This window comes from Podarcis tiliguerta (assembly GCF_965153285.1).
Source record: "Podarcis tiliguerta genome assembly, chromosome: 10".
Lineage (NCBI taxonomy): Eukaryota > Metazoa > Chordata > Lepidosauria > Squamata > Lacertidae > Podarcis > Podarcis tiliguerta.
The window spans coordinates 33,648,161-33,670,759 of NC_139543.1; the positions used below are offsets into that span (position 1 = coordinate 33,648,161).

Consider the following 22,599-nt stretch of genomic DNA (forward strand, 5'->3'; position numbering starts at 1 on the left):
TCGGTGGAAGAGGATGACCATCCCAGATAGAAGGAATGTACCATTCTTTGGTCAAGGGTATACGATAGCTGCGCACCCCTGCTAGAACCTCCAAACAAGCTCAAGGTCCATTTGTAGGAGAACATAGGGTAGTCAAGCTTCCATTTAATGTAATGACTGTAACTTTAAGAGCACACAGTAAAAAGATCTCTCACACTGATCTTGATGTATTGGAGTATGAAGATCTATTGAGCCATTCCTCGTGGTCCAATAAAATAGGGTAAAAATGTGGCCTGGCATCATGGTTATGTGTCTCTGTGAGGGAGTGTAGATTGTAAAAACAATAATCAGAGTAATTAGCCTTTGCTTGGCCCTTGATCAGTGTAGATCATTGTAGAGGCTGACAAGCATATGGGAAGTTCTCCACTGAGAAGAATGTGCACTTTCCAAAGGTTGGAGGGTGGGAGGAGATCACTTTGTCTGATGCACTAAGGAGAACTTGGATCAGGCATAGGCAAACTTTGCCCTCCAGATGTTTTGGGACTACAATTCCCATCATCCCTGACCACGGGTCCTGTTAGCTAGGGGTGATGGGAGTTGTAGTCCCAAAATATCTCGAGGGCCAAGTTGGTCTATGCCTGAATCTTGGATGGTAAAACAGAGAGGATGCAAGAATTATTCAGTTTCCCCATGAAATGTGCAAAGTAGGGGCTTATTTTTGTTCAGATGCCAGTGGAGCTAACATATGACGTTTCTTCAGAGATGTGTGAATACATTCACACTTTGCATGTTCAAAGAAGGTGCAATTACAGGAAGTTAGCATATTAATCTGCATCTGAGTAGCTTTGTATCTTTCCAGTGAGGAACCTTCTTTATATCCAAGCTGTTAATATTTCTGTGGTTGTCAAGGAGCTGTTGCAGTACAACTCCCATCTTCCTTAGACTGCAAAGGATGCCAAGGAGTCAGGGATGATGGGGGTTGTAGTTTAGCAACATCTGGAGGATATAATGTTGACTGCCCCAAATCCATCAAGATAAATATGAAATGAAAGGGTGTTTTACAAGAGAGACATTTTGGCCATCAATAAGCCTTTGTTTCTGAGAAAGGAATGAAAATAGTTATATTGAACAGTTCTGCTGAATTCTCTTTTTTAACATTTCACTTGCGAGTTAGTCACGGATTCATTTTCGTTTATTTTACACATACACAAAGGTCACAGCGCTGATGGCCTTATTTATACCTGTCAGCAGAAATGCATGGCAACAATGATTATATTATATTTTATGACACATTTTGCTAGTTTGTTTCATCATTGCAGCATATATCTAAGCTTGCCATGGCGATGATCTTTCAACCACCCAGATGCTAAGGGAAAACACATGTAGATGAAAGTTCTGTCCCATTTGTGGATTAGTCGGTAACTGATTTCAAGAAGCTGTCAGCAAAATTCCTAAATGCAGGCAAACCAACATTATCACATATAGAAATAGTGGTCACAGCTTGACAGCCAGATGGATTTGCTTAATTCATTAAAGTTCACCCTGTGTTAATTTAGAAAAGCAAATATATTTGGCTGGTTGGTACTTATGGCTGGTTTTTTGTGGGTAATGTTTTACTTTGCTCTTTCACAGAAAAAGCAAAGGGAATAATGACTCTCACTGGACTAGCAGTTCTTGTGAATTTTTTTGAAACCAATCAACACACGTAACACTAGGACGAACCATGACTAAATGAGCAAACATACAACTTCATGGTGCAAAATTCACAGTTGTTTGCCCCTTCCTTGGTCTTCCTCCTGCTGCTCTTTTCAGAGCCAAGCCATAGTTTGGTTTAGCATTATGTCCAAACCCAGTGTCATACCTTGGCTTGCTCCAGACAAGTCATGAACCATAGCTAAAGTTCATTTTTTATTTACTGCATGCTGGTTGTAACGGGAGGAACTACCAGTATCTCTGTTTCGTCTGGTATGACCTTTTTTTTAATTGATTGATTGAGTGAATTGATCCTCATCCAGCCCATTATCACAGTGATTTAGCACATCTACCACCTCACCTGCCGGATAGTAAAAAGAAATAACAAATTTCCGTATTTATAGATTAGGTTCATTGAGTGAATTGCTTTTATAGTGGGTGGACTACCTGTGCCTCTCCAGATGTTGGAATCTAGCTCCCATCAGCCTCAGTCAGCATGGATAGAGGTCAAAGATTAAGGGTGCTGGGTCCCCTCTGCCTACTCTTTGTTTCCTAATTTTGGTTATTAACTTTTAAGTTTTCAGTCAATCCATTTTCATTCTATCCCATGAGTTTCCCTAGGAGCCTTTTGTGGTGGACTTTGTCCAATATGTCTAACATATCCAAGTACATTGCACTGACTGGTACTGACCAGTTCTGATGTTGTAGTGACTGTGTCTTTAAGGAAGGTGTCGAATGCAGTAGGAAACCCAACCAGATGTTGACAGACTACAACCCCCATTATCCATGACTGTTGTCAATGCTAGCTGGGGTTGATGAAAGCCTGGAACCTTTACATTTTTCGGGTGGGGGCACAGGTTCCTACACCTCAACATGCACATGTTAAATAAACAAAATAACTACTAGGATTACAATTATGACTGTGTGCATAAATACTGTTACAAACTTTACTGTTTGGAGGATGTTACTTGTAAACAAATTTATCCAGCAGGACAGAGGCTGTAGCCAATTCCTGGCTTCCCTAGGCAGGGGCTGGGAAGGGATGACTATTTGAAACAATACAGAGCTAGGTAAAGTAATGGCCTTGCAACAGAGGGCTCTTTTCCTCATGTCTTGGCTAGGCATTTAGTTTGTTGCTGTGAATGCTGGACTGTGTTGAGATCAACGACTGTCATGTGCAAGATAAGCAAAGCAATTTTACTCTGTGCCCACCAGTTTGTGCATTTTGGCTGTTGCTAATTTTGCCAAGTAAGCAAGACAATGCTGGTATTTCTAAAGCATTCCTGTTTCTTGTGATAACCTCTATGGCACTCAGTTGTCTCCAGTGTAATTGTTCTGTGAACATGAATGCAAGATACAAGTTCACATGCAGATCTGGTAATGGTATGTGTTCTTATTATTTTGTTTTGAATACTGTCTCTTGCCATATATTTTTTCCTCTGTAAAAGGAAACATAACCATATCTAGACATAATCATATCTAGGTTGGTGTAGTTTTTACAGTGCATAATATTTTCATATTCTATCACTTTTATATAAGCTATACATGTGAGATCTCATTAAAAGTGTTGGAAACTAAAAGAGAAAAATTGTATGCTTAAGTTTTTTTGAGCTTTATGGTTAGTTTGGGGATTTTCTTCCCATATAAGACAAAATTGCTCCTACAATTAACAACATATTTGACTTTTCAGATCATTGGCATATCTGCATTGCTTTGCAACCTGTTTTTAATCCAATAAAGGACTATACTATTTGCTTTATTACCCAAGGCTTCAATAATAAATCACAGGCTTCACTATTAGCTTTAGTATTCACCACAGGCTAGTATTCTTCCCTTATGATTCTTGATGACATGAGTTTAGTGGTGTCTGTTTAGTAGTCTATTGCACTGCAATCTAGACTTTTTCTCCCTTAAGTCACTTTTCAGTAAGTAGCTAGCTGCCTTTGTGAGTCACTCAAAGTACTTTTTCCATTTTACACATAGAACCATTCTTGCTTCCAGGAAGAGACTGGGGAATAATGCCAGCCTATCACATAGAAACTAATAGTCATCATTTTTATATTCATAATGCCACGTGATTTGGTTTACACCAAAATTGCAGCCCTTTTTACTTGTTTCACTTTTCCAACAGGCAAGCATAGCCTCAAACTGAATGCTGTTCCAAGTTGTCAGCTTTGCCTCTCCTATTCACCCCTTATCTCCACTCCATATTACCATCTCACGCTGCTGCTGGGGAAAATTAACAAAGTCCAGACAAAACTTTGACCATGCCCATTGATTTCTCTTTCTCTGACAGTTTCCAGAGTTCACCCCTCAATATTAGTGTGAAGGGTGAACTTGCTTAATCAAAAAGGGTAATTTTCTTGCCAAGTAACAAATCCAACATTACAACTTTGCCAAAAGTTCTTTTGATAGTTCAAAATGTTGAAGTATCTTCAAATTTAAACTTGCAGTAGTGTGAGGCCGTCTGAGTGCTTTAAAACCATATTTAACTTCTTTAAATGTAGAAGCCCCCTTTAAGAGACTAGGGAGCACATAGTTTAAAAGTAGGCCCAGAAATGTCCCTGGAAATGGCACTTACGTCATAATGTAACATTTATTTCCTGATGCTTAATTGGGCTGTGTGTGTAAAAGTTGCCTCCATAGGTCCATGTGGACAGTCTTCTTTCTTCCTCTGCATGCTCCCTGAAAAATAAATAATGCTATTTGATCACATTGAGCCATTTCCAGGGGCATTTCTCGCCCTGCTTTGAAAGTGCGTGGCAAGAACCAGTAGCAGTTGGCAGGGTGGCACAGATTGGAATGGTTTGCTGATCTGGCTTCCCAATGTTGCATGTTGAGGCCAGTTACTGAGAAGGGGATGAGCAGGCCATCGATGGGAAGTTCAGCACAGTGCAAGTGTAGTGGCAGGAGCATCAGAGTAGCTCCACTGCTGCTGCCATATCAAGCTTCCTGCTGCCTCCCTCTTGATGATGACAGTGATGTGCAGCATTGGGAAATGAAGTCAACTGTCCTACCCACAGTGCCTCGCCAGCCACTACTGGCAAGAAGTATGCTTCCTAGTCTGCCAGAGAGACTTTGACATGCAAGGAAGTTCAAGCTCTAATCTTTATTGGCAAGGAAGTTAAAATAAAAAAGAAATGGTTTGAAAGCCCGCAAATCACCCCATATCACTATAAGTTCACTACTTTTCTTTCCAACTGCACAGGCACAGAAAATACAAACTAACTTGTAACCAAACTCAGCTTGAAGTATGAAAATATTAAAGTTCATTGGAATTACGTTACATTCAAGAATTACGAACATACTAGATTTGACTTCCAAATGGACAAATGCTGAGTTTCAACAGCGTCACTCAGTATATGTGAACTTGGTTCCAAATCCCTGGATTGCAGCAGTGTTTTCTCTGAGGCTGTTAATACTAGCTGTGCAGTGCTAGGACAATCTAGATGAAGCCCAGCTCAGCACCACCTTATTGCGTTCTTCCCATTCTGCATTCCCTCCCAATTGTGTGTTCCTGCAAGCTCTCACTTGTGTAATGGGAAAAGTCAGGCACCTAACTTTCCATCACTTTTGGGGGCAGCAAGGAGTGGCGGCATGAAGGATTTAGTCTTGTGATTCCCAGCTATAATAAGTTATACAGTCCAGCAACAGTTTCACAATCACATCACATCACTTGCCACTATCATCACCTCTTAGAATTAACCATGCTATGTTCTTTACTAACACCAGCACCTTCCTTTGATTTTCATTTTGTGCATCATTGCTATGCATGTTTCTAGCATAGGCTGTGCTTACAGAACACATTGTCATTGTATCCATGTCCCCCAGCCAGTAGTGTTGGACAATAACAGTGGGGTGAATGTGTCATAATATAAGGAGAAAGTAGATTTGTCTGCTACACAATGTCATTCTGGTCTGTCATTCTGGTTAGTTCTTCTCACAAAAAGTTGATTTTAGTAAAACAGCCCTAAAATGCTGTATACAATCTTTAATGTGCTTTTTAATGAAGTTTGACGGTAACACATGGTCCCCATTAATACTTTTGGGTGTCCTTGTAAAGCAGGAATGGGCAAACTGCAGCCCACCAGATGTTGCTGGATTAAAGCTCCCATCATCCATAACTACTGGCCCTGCTGGTTGGAGCTGATTGAGGTTGGAGTCCAACAACATCTGGAAGCCACAAGTTTCCCATCCCAGTAAATAATGGCTTTCTTCAGCAAAGATGATACCCTCAATTAGTGTTGAAAGTAGATGCTTAGATAAAATTTTATGGCATCTGCTGCAAAGTTCAGTGCCAGTATTTGTATCTGCAATAAGCTCTGAGTTTGCTCAGCAATGATACATCTTGAGGTTTAACCCAGCTAGAATGTTGACAGTTTACCATGGTCAACGTAAAGAACAATATTACAGAAACAAAAGTAGTATCTCCTGTGCTCCACTCACTCCCTTCTGCTCCTGAATCAAAAAAAGCAAGACTTAAACAAGAACATTCTGCCAGAGATTACCATGTGGGGCTGGGAGTTGTGAGTTTTACTTATTCTTATTCACATAAGCAATACATGCCTACCAAAATTCAATAAAATTATTGTCTTTTTCTCCATCTAAAGCTTGTTTGGTAAATCTCTCTGCAGGAACAATTGACCAGATTTGTTGGCACCCACAGTCTTTAGATAAATTGTCCAAATTTTTCCAGTTGTGTGCAACTGAATGCCAATAGAAATGTTCCTGTTCTCCCCGTCAAAAATGGCTAACAGAGCTAATTGGGTGCAAAGACTGTTGAGTAATCTCTTGTAAGAATGTCTTTTAAACCATGTGTATAGCTTCTAATAACCACCGCATATGGTAGAAGGTTCCAGCCTAGCTACATTTCCTTCAACAGTGTGGTGAAAATAGAAAACTGTTTCTGTTGCACCTCTGGGGTGTCAAGTACCACCTGTGTAAGATCTTAAATGTTATTTCTATAGTCTTAAGAAAAACAGATAATAGAGGTTTCTTAGTACACACGTTGCACCAGTCTGCCCAGTCCAATTCCTTTCCCACGTCTTACTCCCATAGGTTTTACCACTCTGGGAATCTGTGGATGGGACAGTTTACAATGCCTTGCATTACAACATAGTCCGTACTTTGAAAACTCATGGTATAATCATTACATTTAATGCATTCTTTGATTAATTTGTTTTGTATCCATGTTCTATTTGCATAACATTAAGTCATCATTTGGTGGTAAGTTTTTGCTTTTTATGCATATTCAAAAAATAAAAAATCGTTAATTCAGTTTCTCTGTTTCTTCTCATACAGTCTGACAGCCAGATATGCAACTCAGTCTAATCACAGTGGAATTGCAACCAGTCAAAAAAAGCCTTCTAGGTCAGTTAACATCTCTAATTTATTGCTTGCTAGTGATACTTAATGGAGTCACTGCCCACTGGCATTTTATTCTTTAAACCACAGTAGACATTCAACTCTTTATCACCATAGCTTTTAAATGCAAGCTTTGCCTAATTTTTAGTTGGCCAGTGGAAAAGCCTTGCCCAAGACTGCAAAAATAACAGCTTTGTATAATAGCTGTAGGGATATCTGTGTGTTGCAACTTAGCATACCGTATGTAAAATAATTGATTTAAATGAGCTGTCAAGTTTCTAGAGGGATTTTAGTGCTCTTATGCTTCTTGCTCAACACACAGACTAGAGACAGACTTGAAGCATATTATTTAGCTCTGCCACAGGGGAAACTTTGCATCTGAACTGTTGATAGAGAATCATACAATGAAATCCACACTTGTCATTCCTACCCACATTGCCCCTTACTCTTTGCCAACTTCTGCTGTGCCTCCTCTACCTGTCTGGGAAAAAAATAACAACCTATCATGCACTTGGGTGCCTGAGCTGGGAAGCATCCCATTTCAGGTACTTGGCTAAATAAAGCTTTGTGGCTTTTAATCAGCTGAAGAAGGCTAGCAGCGAGTGAATGATCCAAAGAGGGGTGTAGTAGTCAAGGACATATATTGGCTCAGTTGTGACATCACAGTACCACTCCAAGCTCTGTATTCAGGTTATGTCTGTCTGCTCCCATGATTTGGTTTACAAGTGAAAATAAATTCTACTAATCAAAATTTCAGTTTATTGGCCAAGCTCAATAGAGGAGAAATCGAACTGTATGATACTGTTTATCTTGGCGGAAAACAACTGTAAATTTTAAAATGTAAGCATGTTCAGGAGGGTTGTTGGTGTGGGAAAGGATTAGAACAATAATGCTCAAACTTCACCTTTTGGATCCCTTCTTTATTGCATTGATTAGACTACCACTTAAAACATCCCATAAGTTATTGTCAGAATCTGTCTATTGCAGACCATTCTTGCCTATATTCCTCATTGCTAGTGTAGAGTTTGGGGTCTGCTGTTCATTTTATGTAAGTTGAACCCTAGAATGTGGATATCACATGCAGCCTGGGCACTGCAAGGGTAATATAGTAAGACCAGAAAAGCAATTAATGAGTATTTATGCCTTTATCAGTCTTTTCATTGAGGGAGCCCTGACAGGAAGGGCTGTAACACAGTGGTAAAAGCACGTAGAGTTTCCAGGCAGGGCTAGTAAATATTCTGAAGCTCTCAGCCATTGCTAGCCAGTGTAGATGATACTGAATTAAAAGGTCTGAGTCAGTGAGACAGCTTCCTATGAAAATAGTTTAAGAATCACTTGGGTAGAAGAATTAGCACTGCTTCAGCCTGAAATGTATTTAATAAAGTATTGTGTGAAATTTCTACTGTTAGGGACAACCTTTGTTTGTGTGGAGCTGGGAATTAAATGAATTGAAACAATGAATTGTCTTTAAATGAAACAAAATCTTAGTCTTAGATGGCTTGCATGTTGATTGCCTGTTCTATCTCTGCCATTGATTGTGACTTCTCTATTATAAACACTAAAATCTGTCCATTTACTTCCTAAAGGAGGACTCCTAGCTCCTCTAGTTTTGTTCAGTCCGTGTTGATTATGTGTAGTTAAAAAATGAAACTGTTCACATTATTTGCTGTGCAGTTCATTGCTGACAATGAACTATCAGCTGTGTAATCCAATGTATGGCATCAGTTTTCTATTGTAAGATGAACTGCTGGTGATAGCCTGGAATGAGCTATACCAAAGCACAGTTGTTGTGCACCTGTGGTCATAGGTTTTCAGTCCGCATTTATTGTAGGCTCTCTTGTCTCCTCCACAATTCATCATGTCTGGGCTCTAACAACTGTTTCTTGTCTAATGATATAAATTTATAACAGTGTTTGTACATTTTTGACCAGAAGTATGTTCCTTGTGAATTACCTGTTCCTTTATACTTTGCATTTCCTTTGTTGCTTAAATGATTCTGTGGGAGAATGACTGGAAATGGAATGAATAGGTATGTAAGAAAAGTTTGGTGTGTGTGTGTGTTTGCGTGTGTGTGTGTGTGTGTGTGTGTGTGTCAATAGCCTTGAGATCTGTTTTCAAGGCCCTTTTGGGCTGTTTCCCGCCTCATTTTCTTAACTGGAATATAGGGAGGGAAGTACCTGAGAAATATGGTTATTAATACAGTGGTACCTCGGGTTGCAGACAATTCAGGTTACAGACACTTCAGGTTACAGACTCCGCTCACCCAGAAATGGTACCTCAAGTTAAGAACTTTGCCTCAGGATAAGAACAGAAATTGTGTGGCAGTGGTGGGAGGCCCCATTAGCTAAAGTGGTACCTCAGGTTAAGAACAGTTTCAGGTTAAGAACAGACCTCCAGAACGAATTAAGTTCTTAACCCGAGGTACCACTGTACAAGGAACTGAATTTTAACATGCATTTTTGTATATTTGTAAATTAACTGAATCAGTAGCCATAGATTTGTTGTTGTTTTTAATTGAATTTGTATACCACCCTTCATATGAAGATCACAGAGTGGTTCACAATATAAAATGAGAACCCAAAATACACAATAAAACACAAACAAGCCAATAACATCCCTCCCACAAACACATTTAAAAGCCCATAGAATGTTAAAGAGCCAAAGGTCTGGTTCTACAGAAACATTTTTGCCTGGTGGTATCTAAAGGTATGTAATGAGGGTGCCAAGTGAGCCTCCCTGGGGACACCATTCCAAAGGGGGAGGGCAACACAGAAAATGCTTGTTCTGGTGTTGCCACCCTCCATACCTCTCATGGAGGAAGCACACGAAGAAGGGCTTCAAATGATTATTGCAGGGTTGGGTTTAGGTGGGTCATATGGGGACAGATGGTCCTTGAAATATTTCAGTCCTGAGCCGTGAAGGCTTCATTGGTCAAAAGCATCACTATGAATTGGGCCTGAATACTAACTGGCAGCTACTGCAGTTGGGCCAGGATCAGTGTAATTTAATCAAACTGCCTTCCCTCGATGAGCAATTTCACTGCCAACTTATGCACCAGTTGAAGTTTCCAAACCATTTTCAGAGGTAGCCCTTCATATCCAGTGCTAGTTTTCTATAAAAGGAGGTGCCAGAACTCACCATGAATGCCTCCCTTGTTCTCTTATAATGGCAATGGCACCCACCTGAGAGGTGCTGGAACTGAGTTCCAGTGACTTCCAGCTGAAAAAAAGCCCTGTATATAAGGTGTTGCCATAATCTAACCTAGCGGTTACCTGAGCATAAACAACAGGTGTTAGGCTATCCCCGTCCAGATAGGGGCACAGCTGGGACACCAGTCAAAGCTGACGGCAAAGTACCCCTAAGTTATGCACCGGTGCCCTCAGAGGTCTAGGGAACCACTCACTAACAGTGCCCCAGTCTTATCTGGATTTTATAGGCCATGATAAAGTTTTGTAGGCTTAGATTTGCTGGCAGTGCAGACTCCAAAGGAGCAGGCCAACAGCCAGAATAAACTAAAAAGTAACATGGATTATTAGACATCTAACACCACAATTTTCTAGTTACCTACTTCACAAAGTGGTGACCTGCTTAGATAGAGATATACAGTGGTACCTCGCAAGACGAATGCCTCGCAAGACGAAAAACCTGCAAGACAAAAAGAGTTTTTTGTTTTTTGAGTTGCTTCGCAAGACGAATTTCCCTATGGGCTTGCTTTGCAAGACGAAAACGTCTTGCGCCTTTTTCTTAAAACCGTCAATGCATTCCTATGGGAAACCATCAATGCATTTCCTATGGGAAACCGTGCTTCGCAAGACGAAAAATTCACAAGACAAAAAAACTCGCAGAACGAATTAATTTCGTCTTGCGAGGCACCACTGTAGTGGTTAAACAACTGCAGTTTTATATTGAAATATGCTCTCTTGATGTGCCACTATAGTAAGCAAAGCCCTTTCTTAAACAAATGCCCCCTTGCATTTTCTTCTTGCATTTTTTCTCTTTTCTCCCCCTGTGGCAGCTATTAGCATTTCACATTGCAAATGTTTGAAATATCCTAAACTAGTAACACTTGCTTCTAGGTAGCATTCACAATCCTGATTTAACCTGTCCTTAAGTCTGTTGAGGTACCCACTGTGTGCATTGAACTAGAGCAAATTATTTTTATTAGCAGCTTGTAAGACAACACAAGACTGCTTAATCTCAACAGCAGACAATCAAATCAAAATAATTGCAATGTGGGCCTGTACTTATTGCAGAGAGTAGCATCTTTATTGTTAACTCTGATACCCAGGATATTTCAGATGGTGGCAGCAAATACCAACAAGTGAAATATGTAGCCTGAGCAGATCTCTTTAATTCAAGAGTTTTCATTTGAAGTATTGAAGATGTGAGCAATGTAAAATGTTGAATTTCTCATCTTACTGTCTAATGCCTTCTGCAGATATCTGAGTGTCTGGAACAAAAGAAGAAATAAAGCACTCGTGGAGTACAGTGCTTACAAAACTATGTTTAGAGTATATATTTCCACTAAACTGTATTCCATGGGTTGTTTTAGCTTTGTTATATTTATCTTAGAAATATATGGAACTGAACTATTTGAATAAAACCGTTGTATGGCTCCTGGAAAAACATGGGTGAATCTTTTTTGCAGTGTAAATGGAAAATGCAAAGGATCCTTATATGTTTGTCTCTGACTGTATATATCATATTTTCCCTCTTTTGTACCGTTTAAGGTTTCCTTTTGTCCATGGTCTAACTAACCATTAATTATGTTAATGTTGTTCATTGTCATTACCTTCCTTAAAACCATTGTTGATCAGCTCTGTGAATTTATTCTGCAACTGAAAAGTTAACTGTCTCATATGCACTTGCAAGAAATTCATTTCTGACTGTGCTATTCTAGGCTTCCCGGGCCCTCAAGGGTGCCAGCTGCAGGCAGCAGTACCAAAGTCCAGGGAGCCTCAAATTTAAATCGGAGAAGTCAGAGCTTTAATAGCATTGACAAAAACAAGCCTCCACAATATGCAAATGGAAATGAAAAAGGTAAGTGTTTGGATGGATGCCAGGCTTACTGAGCATACAAATCTGTAAAGGTTCTACACAAATCAGGGGAAAAAACATGAAATGTTTAAAATACTAATTCTGAGATATAAGTAGAATATAATTGTTGATCTTTCAATTGGGCTCTGAGGATCCTTCTATTTCTGGCAAAAGATGTCTAACGTTTTGAGCTGCAGTTGGATATATATAAATTTTCAGCAGCTGTTTTTGGGGGCTAGATTTCAATCCTAAGTAGTGGAAACTTTATAAAATTTGACACTCGGTGATGGCTCAGTGTTGAATGGAGTCTTAAAGCATCCTGCATCAAGGATGATACTTGTAGCATCTCTTCCACACTTGTAGTAAATTATATACCTTCTGCCTTCAAGCATATCATTCTTGCATATATTCAGTCACTGAAATAGTCTTTTTTCCTATCTCAGGGGTCAGGAAAATAGAACATTTTTTAAAAGTAATGTGCAGCAGCTTTACCACAAGGTGGGAGTAGATGTCATTGAATGAGCACCAGTGTTCAGTTAGATGTGGGGGAGGAATTAATTCACACAGGCACTGCAAATTTCTGTACCAAGCAAGTTTTATTGTGGTATCTTTCTCTAAGGATGTTTCTTTAAGCAATATTAACATTTCGTCTTCATTACTTATCATCGTGTTCAATCTGTTATTCTTTACCTATTTTGGGTAGTGGTAGGACTCAATATGGTTTATGATCCACCTCATAATTAAGAGAATTTGATGCCTATGGAGCATCGTTTAGACCAGGGGTAGTCAACCTTTTTATACCTACCGCCTACTAATGCATCTTTCTTGATGGTAAAATTTCCTTACCGCCCACCAGTGCTCAATGGAAGGAGGATTCAGCTTGTGATGTAGAACCCCCTACCACCCACCTAGAATCCTGGAACGCCTACTAGTGGGCGGTAGGAACCAGGTTGACAACCCCTGCTTTAGACATTGAAGGAGACGTCATATTTGTTAACCAACATAATAATTACTGTTGTAAAGCAATCTTAATAATACTTTAGAGGTAATGCATTTTGATTGGTAGGTTAATCGTGGGCTTTAAAAATAAACAGACGCAAGATATATACTGGTAGTATGTATCAGGAGAGCAACAAAGGACTTAAAGGAAAACAGTTGGTTCTAATTTGCATGACTATCCATAATTGTTCCTTTATGCTATAAGAGAATCCTCAAAATACTTCAGATCTCATGATAACTTATGGGTTTCATATTTATAATCCATGCTGTTTGTGCTGAGTAGCTGTACAATTAACCTTGCATCAAAAGTTTCCCTTAAAGGTTAATATTGTTATTTGCCAAAATCAATCCCATTACTGCTACTGTAGGAATAAATTTGCAGTAGATAAATAAAAAATAATAAAATGGAGGGGGGTTAGAATACCATATGCAGCGCTACAGGGACGCATGGCTATTAAATTAGAGCAACCTGCAGACATTTTCCATAACCCAATATGCAGAGTTGCTGAACCTGAAAAAGAAAACATTTTCCTGAACAAAGTGGATCCTAAAAAATGGTTTCAAATATAAGCGCTGCCCTAATTTCCCCCTTCAGCGAGGGCTTCTCTCAGAGCTTTGTGCATTGAATTAAAAAATTGAGAGAAGCTTCTGTGTGTGTTTGATGGAACACGCTTAGAAACCTCCACACAACTGAAAATCCTGATGAGGCATGAATGTCTTATCACGTTTGTGGTGCTGGGGAATTGAGGAGTTTCCTCGAATGCACATTCCTGCCCCTCTATGCAAGTCTAATATTTTGAAGACTGAACTGGGAGTCCTGGTAGGTTCTTGGTGAAGCTAGTCACTATTCGCTAAGCCATATACAAATATGATTTAATGTGTAAAAGCAGAATGTTCCATAATCTCTGCTTTCAGGACATAAAAATGCTGCTACAATTTCTTTTCAAACTATTATTCTCAGATTATTTTATTGGGTCCTCAGGCTTGCTTTTCCATTTGTGTCATGGGCTCCAAATTGAAACCATTAGCTACATATACAGAAAGAGTATTTTCTTTGACATACTATGGAACTAAGTAGCATAAATCCATGCTATAAATCCCTTTTAGCTAACTGGAAAAGTGATCTAAATAATTAAATTATGTACAGTGGTTGGGCAAACATAACTGGTGGTTTTCTATGGAGTAATCACTATTTAACACTTCCTTTTCCCAAATCTTTGCTTTGTTTTCCAAATTAGCTTGGTTTATTGCAAACCAAATTACGTTCATGTAGGAAACAATAAATGTATAGTTTTGCCTTTTGTACTTATTTTTTTTCTACTTTAAATAGCAGCAGTGGTGGGGAGGGGGTGATCAGGATCAGGGCTATGATGAGCTGGGTAGGGTTTCTTTTTAACTCCTTGCACACTTCTACAGAAAATCTGTCCTCACCCAAAAGTTTTGTTTGCACTGGGAGAGAAGCTGCCACTGGCACCAATGCAGATGGACTTTGGCTTCCCTCTCAATGCAAAAAGCAGCTGTTCTGCGGGATTCTTCTGTAAGGGTAAGAAACATTGATGTGGATGCTACTTTCAGTAGGTCAGCCTTCATGTTCATCATAATGCATAGTTTGGTCCTCAGTCAAGGCCAGCGGCCTGTCAAGCCCAGGTTTGTGTATTCTTAAATAATAGGGGCCTCAGGCAGGAGTGTTTCCTAATTTTGGTACCAGAGAAGCTGGGCCAGGACCTTAGAACCTTCTGGAAGCAAAGCCTATGTCAGGCTTCCTCAAACTTGATCCTCCAGATGTTTTTGGCCTACAACTCCCATGATCCCTAGCTAGCAGGACCAGTGGTCAGGGATGGTGGGAATTGTAGTCTCAAAACATCTGGAGGGCCGATTTGAGGAAGCCTGGCCTACGTTCTATCATTTGAATCTAAATCAGTTATCCTAAACATTGTCACTGGCATGTTCCTTTGCAGTGCTCTTTTGTAACATTTTGATGGCTATGTCACAAAACGGGGGGGGGGGGGCACTGAAAAACACACACACACACACACACACACACACACACATCCAGATACAGATCAGATAACTTTCTTTATTAAGACCAGACATGTGAGATCACAGCCAAAGTTCTACTCCAAAGCTTTAGTGTTAATATATTTTGCTCAGATACTACCGCTGTCCTTGGCTTTATGGGGCAGTTGTTCCAGCTTTCTTAATTATTTAAACATACTAAACTGAGTGGGAAGCATGGATCGTATCCAGTGGTGTCGCTCAGTTGACTGTGAGGTTTCCACCTGCATAATCGAGAGTGAAGCAATTTTTCACTTTCCCCTGCATTTGCCTCTGCATCTTCTCTGCAGGGTCCCCCAACCCCCTAGACCAGGTTATGGGGAGTCATTGGAGCTGTGGAAGGAAGGGGGCGGGGGATGGTTTGCCGCATGTTCCATCATGGAGGGGGTGACAAATTATCAAGGAACAATTACTGCCCTACTAGGGCGGTTCATAAATTATTATTTTTTTAAATGCCTGCTCCAAAGGTCTTATCTTGCTGCACTAGGTATTATATAGCTATATATGAAATTTCATGCATATCAGTTAATATCTTGACCCTCCTCCACGAAAATAGCTGTTTACTTGGCTGTTTTCCTATGTCGTGAAGGCTGAAATTTCAATACAGTGGAGGACTTACTGTTCCCAACCCTAACCCTGCAGAAAGCAATCTAATTAGACTTTAATTTGATTTTGACATGTTTTTAGGAAGTAATTTAATTATTGTTTGATTTTATACCAATGTTATGTATCTGATGTTAGCTGCCCTGAGCCCGACTTCGGCCAGGGAGGGTGGGATATAACTAAAAGTTTATTATTATTATTTCTTTGTAAGAAAATATGAAATAACGTAAAACCATTTTTGCAGGCAAATAAATAAATAAATGGGGGGGGGGTGACAAGAAATTTTTCGCACTGGGTACCACCTGACCTTCCTACGCCACTGGTGGAAGGGAGGGTGGATTCATCAAAAATTACTCCCCTCCCTGTTCTGCTGACAGGAGTGTTACTGTCATCTTAGCAACACCATTGAACACCCTATGTTTTCCTGTATGTAGGACTGTCAATAATGTGTTCACGTATGTCTTCTTTGCACCATTTCTACATGAATCTGATAACGCTTTAAAATAATCTGCACAAAAATCTGCATTTACACACATGCTTATAACACGTATATCATGACAAAATATGTAGATAAATGCATACTGTATCTCAGTGTCTGGAAGTCTAAACATATTTTATTCTGAAGTGTGCATGGTCAAATGCATGTTGGCATGATTTTTGAGCAGAGAGCAACATTCAGCGGCTACTTACATTCCAATCTACGCACCAGGCCACATGGTGGAGATCAGGTCATGTCACATTCACAGGAAACTAATTTCTCAAGCTTCCCTAGTATTGTTAAGCACTTCAGTCTTGAAGCTTTTGGGCATGATCAGTATTATAAAGAAACATGGGAGTTAAATTATCTCAATCCTTTTCAAGCTTGAGGCCTGTGGAAATTTCAATCTTGTTCTGATTCAATTCAATTGTTCCCTTTATTTAATTTATAGTGATACCATCTGCTCAGGTAATTTCTAGCCCTGTCCTATTTTTATTACTGAGATTCAATTCCACCAATATATTTGTTGGGTAAACCACTGAAAACAACACCACCACCCTTGTATTGTTTCATCGCTGCTATTCCTTTACTTCCATACTGTGCTTGCTTCTATCAACTCAGCTTCATTTATTCCCCTTATCCTCTATCTTACAAATATTTCTGGTGTATCTCCTTTTGCATAGAAAATCCTACACCTGACCTTTCTGATATTTCCTTCATGTTGCCCATAGGAGCCCTTATGTCTTTAGTAGTCATGTCATAGAGCTAAAGCCCCGAGATAAAATGCACCTGCTGAATGCCATACCTCCATGCTGCTGTTAAGGTCACTGGGGTGAATTTTTTTAACCAGGTATTGGTAACCTTAATCTAACCAGGCCAGAGAGCATTCAGTGTCAGCCTTAATTTACCCCCGATTTGATGGATGTGACTGTGCAGGTGGAAATAGCTGGTGCCGACATAGCTAGAGGGACCCTACATGAGGCAAGTGGGGCAGACCTATCCTACTGTGCTGTCTGTCACTTTCAATCCTGTTAAACCAGATACATAGGCTTGTGTTGACCTTGGTGACTCTGTAGTGGCCAAAAGGGCCTCTAGCATGTCACAATAAGAATATTATTTCAGATCTTGATTCATTCCTCCTGTTACCCTTCTCACTGTTATCACCCTAGGTTTCTGTTCCAGGACAATATTCTGAATCTGTTTGCAGCATGCAATTATACACTTTCTCACTAGCACAGTGGCTTCTAGGACAAGGCTGTTAGTTTCATCCATTTATTTTTTTAAGGAAATAATTACAGATTCATGTTCCTCTTCCTTTTACTCACCAGCCCAGTGCCATATCCTTTTGTAATCTGGAGCTCCTGTTAATACGTGGGCGGCTGAAGCTTCCTCCAATCCAAAACGCTTTTTGCTGAGCATAAAACAGCAATTATAATGCATGATTTGTGAGGAAAATAATTTAAGCAATCCAAAGGTATTTCTGTACTTAAGTTTCTGACAAGTTTGGAGAGACGATAAGAGGGTAGGCTTACGTATTTAAACTAGGTCAATGGGAACATGTTTTAGAAGGCTCAGTTCCCACAGTGCTTTCAGTTGTGCAACTAATTGAAAGTTTATTGGATTGTTTTTGTTTTTATTATGTATTGTGTGTTTTTATGTTAGAACTTCCCTGAGACCTGCAGGTATAGGGCAGTATACAAATTTAAATCATCATCATCATTTGGAATGCACAGTTTGGGGAGCTCTGCCATATTAATGCCCTCGTGTTTTTCTCTTTCAAAACCAGAATCACCCAAAGGTCCTCATCCATCTGCAGGCATGAATGGAAATGTACAGCATCCCACCAGCACTGGGCAGCAGCCGGTCTCTGCCATCCCCTCTCCAAGTGCCAGCAAGCCTTGGCGCAGCAAATCCATGAATGTCAAACACAGTGCCACCTCTACCATGCTGTCTGTCAAGCAGCCCAGTCCCGCAACCTCTCCTACGCCATCTTCAGATAGGCTTAAGCCACCCCTTTCTGAAGGTCCCAAAACTCCTTCATCTGGGCAGAAATCCATGTTAGAGAAATTCAAGTTGGTTAACGCTAGGACTGTTTTGCGGCCTCCCTTGTCATCCAGTTCAGGTCCCAGCGACAGCGGGAGAGACGAAGAAGCCTTTTTAGATTGTGGCGAAATGGACGGCTTCAGCGGTGGTCTCAACAGTGGTGGCTCCACCAGCAGCAGCAGCCCTAAAATATCACCTAAACTAACCCCTCCAAAAGCTGGAAGCAAAAATCTCAGCAATAAAAAGTCTTTGCTACAGCCAAAGGACAAAGAGGAAAAGAGCAGGGACAAAAACAAAGTTTGCACTGAGAAGACGGCGAAGGAAGAGAAGGACCAGGCCACGGAGACACCTGCAAAAAAGACCTCAAAAATAGCAAGCCTGATCCCCAAGGGGAATAAGGCTGCGTCAGCCAAGAAGGAAAGTCTAATACCTTCATCTAGTGGTATACCAAAACCTGGATCAAAAGTACCGACATCAAAGCAAAGTACTTCACCGGCATGTTCAGGAAGTAAAGAGGCGGAAAAATTGAGGAGTGCAAAGGGGAACCCACCCCAGTCAACAGCAAAATCGCAAGGTAATGAGAAAGCATACACTCCTTCTGGTCTTCCCTCTTCTGAAGGAAAGGAATCTGGTACGGCTCTTACCCCTAGTTCGTCTGCTGCTCTTTCCATTGCTGCAACTAGTGGGCAAGCACCAGGAAGCAGCATTGTGCAACTTCCTCAGCAACAGCAATACAGCCACCCAAATACGGCCACAGTAGCACCATTTATTTATAGGTAAGATGAGTTTCTACTTTTTCTGTAACTAAGTGTGGAAAGCTATTTTTCAAAGAAGTGGTTTTATTTATTCAAAGAAGTGGATTTGAATATATTTCACCATATATTTAATTATTTTAGAAAATGCATTTGCTTAAAACAATGGCAAAAAACTGATCACAGAGCAATACCATCGTAAGAAAAGTTAATCATGGGAGATTCTCCCCTGGTCTATTCGATTCAGAACTATCTTTAGAAAGATTTTTAATAGACCAATCTTTTGGTAACAGTTACCAAAAGATTGGTCTATTAAAAATCTTTCTAAAGATAGTTTTCTATTTAAGTTACATTATAGTCCAAAGGCTATTAATCAGGAAATAAGGATTTGTTTTAAGTTTTCCATGTGTGCTAAAACTCAGTCTAGTTGTTTAACCACATTAGTTAACAAACATGGATACATATGCTATAATGTTATTGTTTTAGTTAAATAAATTGTTTCAATTGTTATTAAGGAAATGTACTTCCAATAAAGTACAGCAGAAAAGTTGTCCAAATATAAACAGTTAACTTATTAAACCTTACAATAATTTCATAATTATCTGTTTATGTATTTCTAATAGTATAACCAAATCAGTATTTTTTTTTTATAGGACTGTAAAAGCTACTCTGGAAATTTATTATTTATTATTCCAAAAATGAAACCTTCATCTGGTTGCAAATACTAAGATTATACCAGCAAGAATGAGTCTTTTTGTAAAAGATTTAAATCAAGTCTTACTTAAATCAATCTTATCCACCTTGACTAGAAGCCATGCTGTTTTGTTCTTAAATTAAAAACATTGAAAGTTTGGGATCTTAGGCCAGGATAGATATGCTGTTGCAGTACCTCAGCAACAGATATGGAGGCAGATTTAAAAACAAACAGAAGTTGTAGCTAAGTATTTTAAAGTTAGATCTTCTGTGAAATGGAAACTCACAAGGATGAAGTTCTGTTTCAAGCTTTTTAAAGAAGCCAACACACAGTTATCATAGGATATATTTAAGTTGAATAACTGTTTTTGTCAGCAAAAAATTAACTTGCAGATTCTGTATGCTGGTATGCATATGAGTCCTTGATAGGTTATAGGTTTTGAAATAGTTAGCATAAATGGGTATGAAAATAATAGTGGTGACTATATTAATAGTAATAAATATATACATGACAACCAAGTGGGGAATCTTAGAAAATAAAAAGATAGGTGATTGCATTCTACTGTTATGTATCACCCTCCCTTTCCTCTAAGAAGCTCATGGCTTATATCAGTTTATCTTTCACTTTATCCTTGCAAATTTTATCCTGTTTTACAGTTTGCCTATGGCTACGCAGTGAGCTATCCTCAAGCTTACCACCGATTTGCACCTGAGATTTTCACACACTGGTTTTATGTCTAAGGTCTCCCTACTACGCCTGTTAACTGCTAAACTTGCATTTGGCTGCACTGAAAAAGTAAAGCCTGATTTCTGCAGGCTGATGCATGTGATTCTTTCTCTCATTCTCTAAGGCTGCAGTCCTTACCAGCAGCGGAGCAAGCCAATCGGGCGCCTGGGGTGGCACACATGCCCTGTACCTGGTGGTGGGGCCAGCCAGGGCAGGACGCTCCACCGGGCCTCTGAGGAGTCTGCCTACCTCCTCCCATTCACCTGCCCTACAGCTGAGGGGGAGGCAGTGGGTAGACTGTTTGGGGCAGTGCGGAGCCTGCAGGCACCCAACCCACTGCGTCACTCCCAGGAGAGACACATGGCTTGGACGTGCCGCACGCCCCGTGGTGAGTGCTGGCTGGCATTTTCTCATCCCCTCAGTTGTGACACCCGGGGCAGTTAGTCCCCACCACACACCCCTTCCTCCGCCCCTGGTCCTTACCCTCCACCCCACACAGGATCAGCCTCAATGCCATCAACCAAACTTTGGGATTCAGTGGATCCCAGGTCCATTCAGCCCCACCCTTGGAGCTCCCCATGGGTCTACCACCTGCATGTTTAGCAAGTAGAACGGGGAGCTCAACCCTGATAGAATGATGCCTGTGTCATCTGGTGACAGCAGCTGGCTCAGCCAGTAGAGCTGAATGGAATGACATCTCCACTCACCTGAAACACACATAGCCTGGTGGAGTGGAGAGGTTGGGTGGCTGGCTGGCTCTGCTCACCTAGATCCTTGTGACGAGCATCTTCAATTTTCCCAGGATAAAAATCAACAGAATTTTTATACATTTTTAGTTCAAAGCATTTAATATAAGAGAGTAGGCTGTTGGAGATATTTTGGGTACTAATATTTCATTCCCTGATCTCACCAAACCGTTCGAAACTCTCTAAGGCTGAACATCAGCACGAGCCTCTCTTTTGCTGTTTATCTGAAAGTCTGATCGTTACTAATGCAGAAGAGATGCATTTGTAATTCAAATGAGAAGACTGATTGATATAAATTTCATATTTGCATTTCAAATTTATTTAAGCAAAAACTGCTTTAATACTCATATATACGGAACATCCTTAGCTCATGCTTGTAAACCACTATTTCACTAGTAGCCTATGGCAAGTAAAAGATTTCTTCTAGATGACAAGGCACGGAACCTCTTATAAACAGCAAAAGAGTTGGTTCATTCCTCTTCCCCCCCAGCCCTCTTTATGTACCACACATGACTTTGGTATGTATGGACACATTTTAGTGGATTCGTAATGACTATACTGCCTTAGTCTAAGGCTGCCTTAGTTTTTGGTTCATTTAATGTACTCTAAATCTACGTTTTTTAAAAAATCATACATGAATGGGGCTTTAAAATAACTTGAGGATCTTGCCATGACATTTTGCACATTTTTTGAGCTGGGAATTAGGTCACAAAGTTTGGAGAGGTACAAGATTTAAAGAAGCTTGAGAGGTGTGAATTAAGTTAGTTCACCTTAAAATGTTGACCAAGCTATAGACTCATCCATCACTTGCATCTCCCCTTATTGATGTATTCTTCAGGCAACCGGTTTTCGATTAGACTGATGCAATGAATCACACTGAAGGAAACAAATATTCTGTTTTGAATGGAAAGTTCTGGAGAGAGGAGTGTATTATTTTATAGTGCATATCGCTCTAGTGATTAGTGGGCTATGTGAGTGCAGTGCAGATGCTAGGTGCCAGTTTGAACCTTTTCTCCTTGAAAGCAGCTTCTCTTTTGTCTACACAAGTATTTGAATACCATTTTCAGTCCAGACCCGCTTCTTAGCAGCAGTTCTGGTATGCCTGTGAACATAGGAATTATAATGCTAAGCTTATTACAAGCTGCTCTGTCCTTAAAATGGCAAATCACAGGCACGAGCACAAGAGCGAATTAACAGTTTATGTCATTTACATTCATTGTTGCGAAATTGAAGTGGCAGCAGGCCAAACTTTGCCAGTCAAAGCTAGCACTAAGATTTCCAGCAACAGACAGTCCAAAGTATTTAACCTAGATATTTTCACGGTTGTATCTTTGGCTCAAGCAGAATTGCTGAAGTGGTGCATTTAATAATGGTCTGCCAAGTTTGAGCTAAAGTAGGTGGTAAAAATAAAAAAAAGGATATTTTCCCATT

The 22,599-nt window shown here is 40.0% G+C and overlaps 1 protein-coding gene across 8 annotated transcripts in view; it reads left to right on the top strand.

The window, feature by feature from the left end:
• NAV3 (neuron navigator 3) overlaps nt 1-22,599 on the top strand; it is a 441,074-nt gene that overhangs the window by 294,378 nt on the left and 124,097 nt on the right. For 5 of the 8 annotated variants that reach the window (XM_083400914.1, XM_083400915.1, XM_083400919.1 and 2 more), the window contains 3 exons: nt 6,973-7,041; nt 11,936-12,075; nt 17,994-19,026. In XM_083400914.1, the coding sequence (XP_083257040.1) occupies nt 6,973-7,041; nt 11,936-12,075; nt 17,994-19,026 (1,242 nt within the window). The remainder of the gene's footprint in view (nt 1-6,972; nt 7,042-11,935; nt 12,076-17,993; nt 19,027-22,599) is intronic. The other 3 variants (XM_083400916.1, XM_083400917.1, XM_083400918.1) reach the window with 1 other exon arrangement.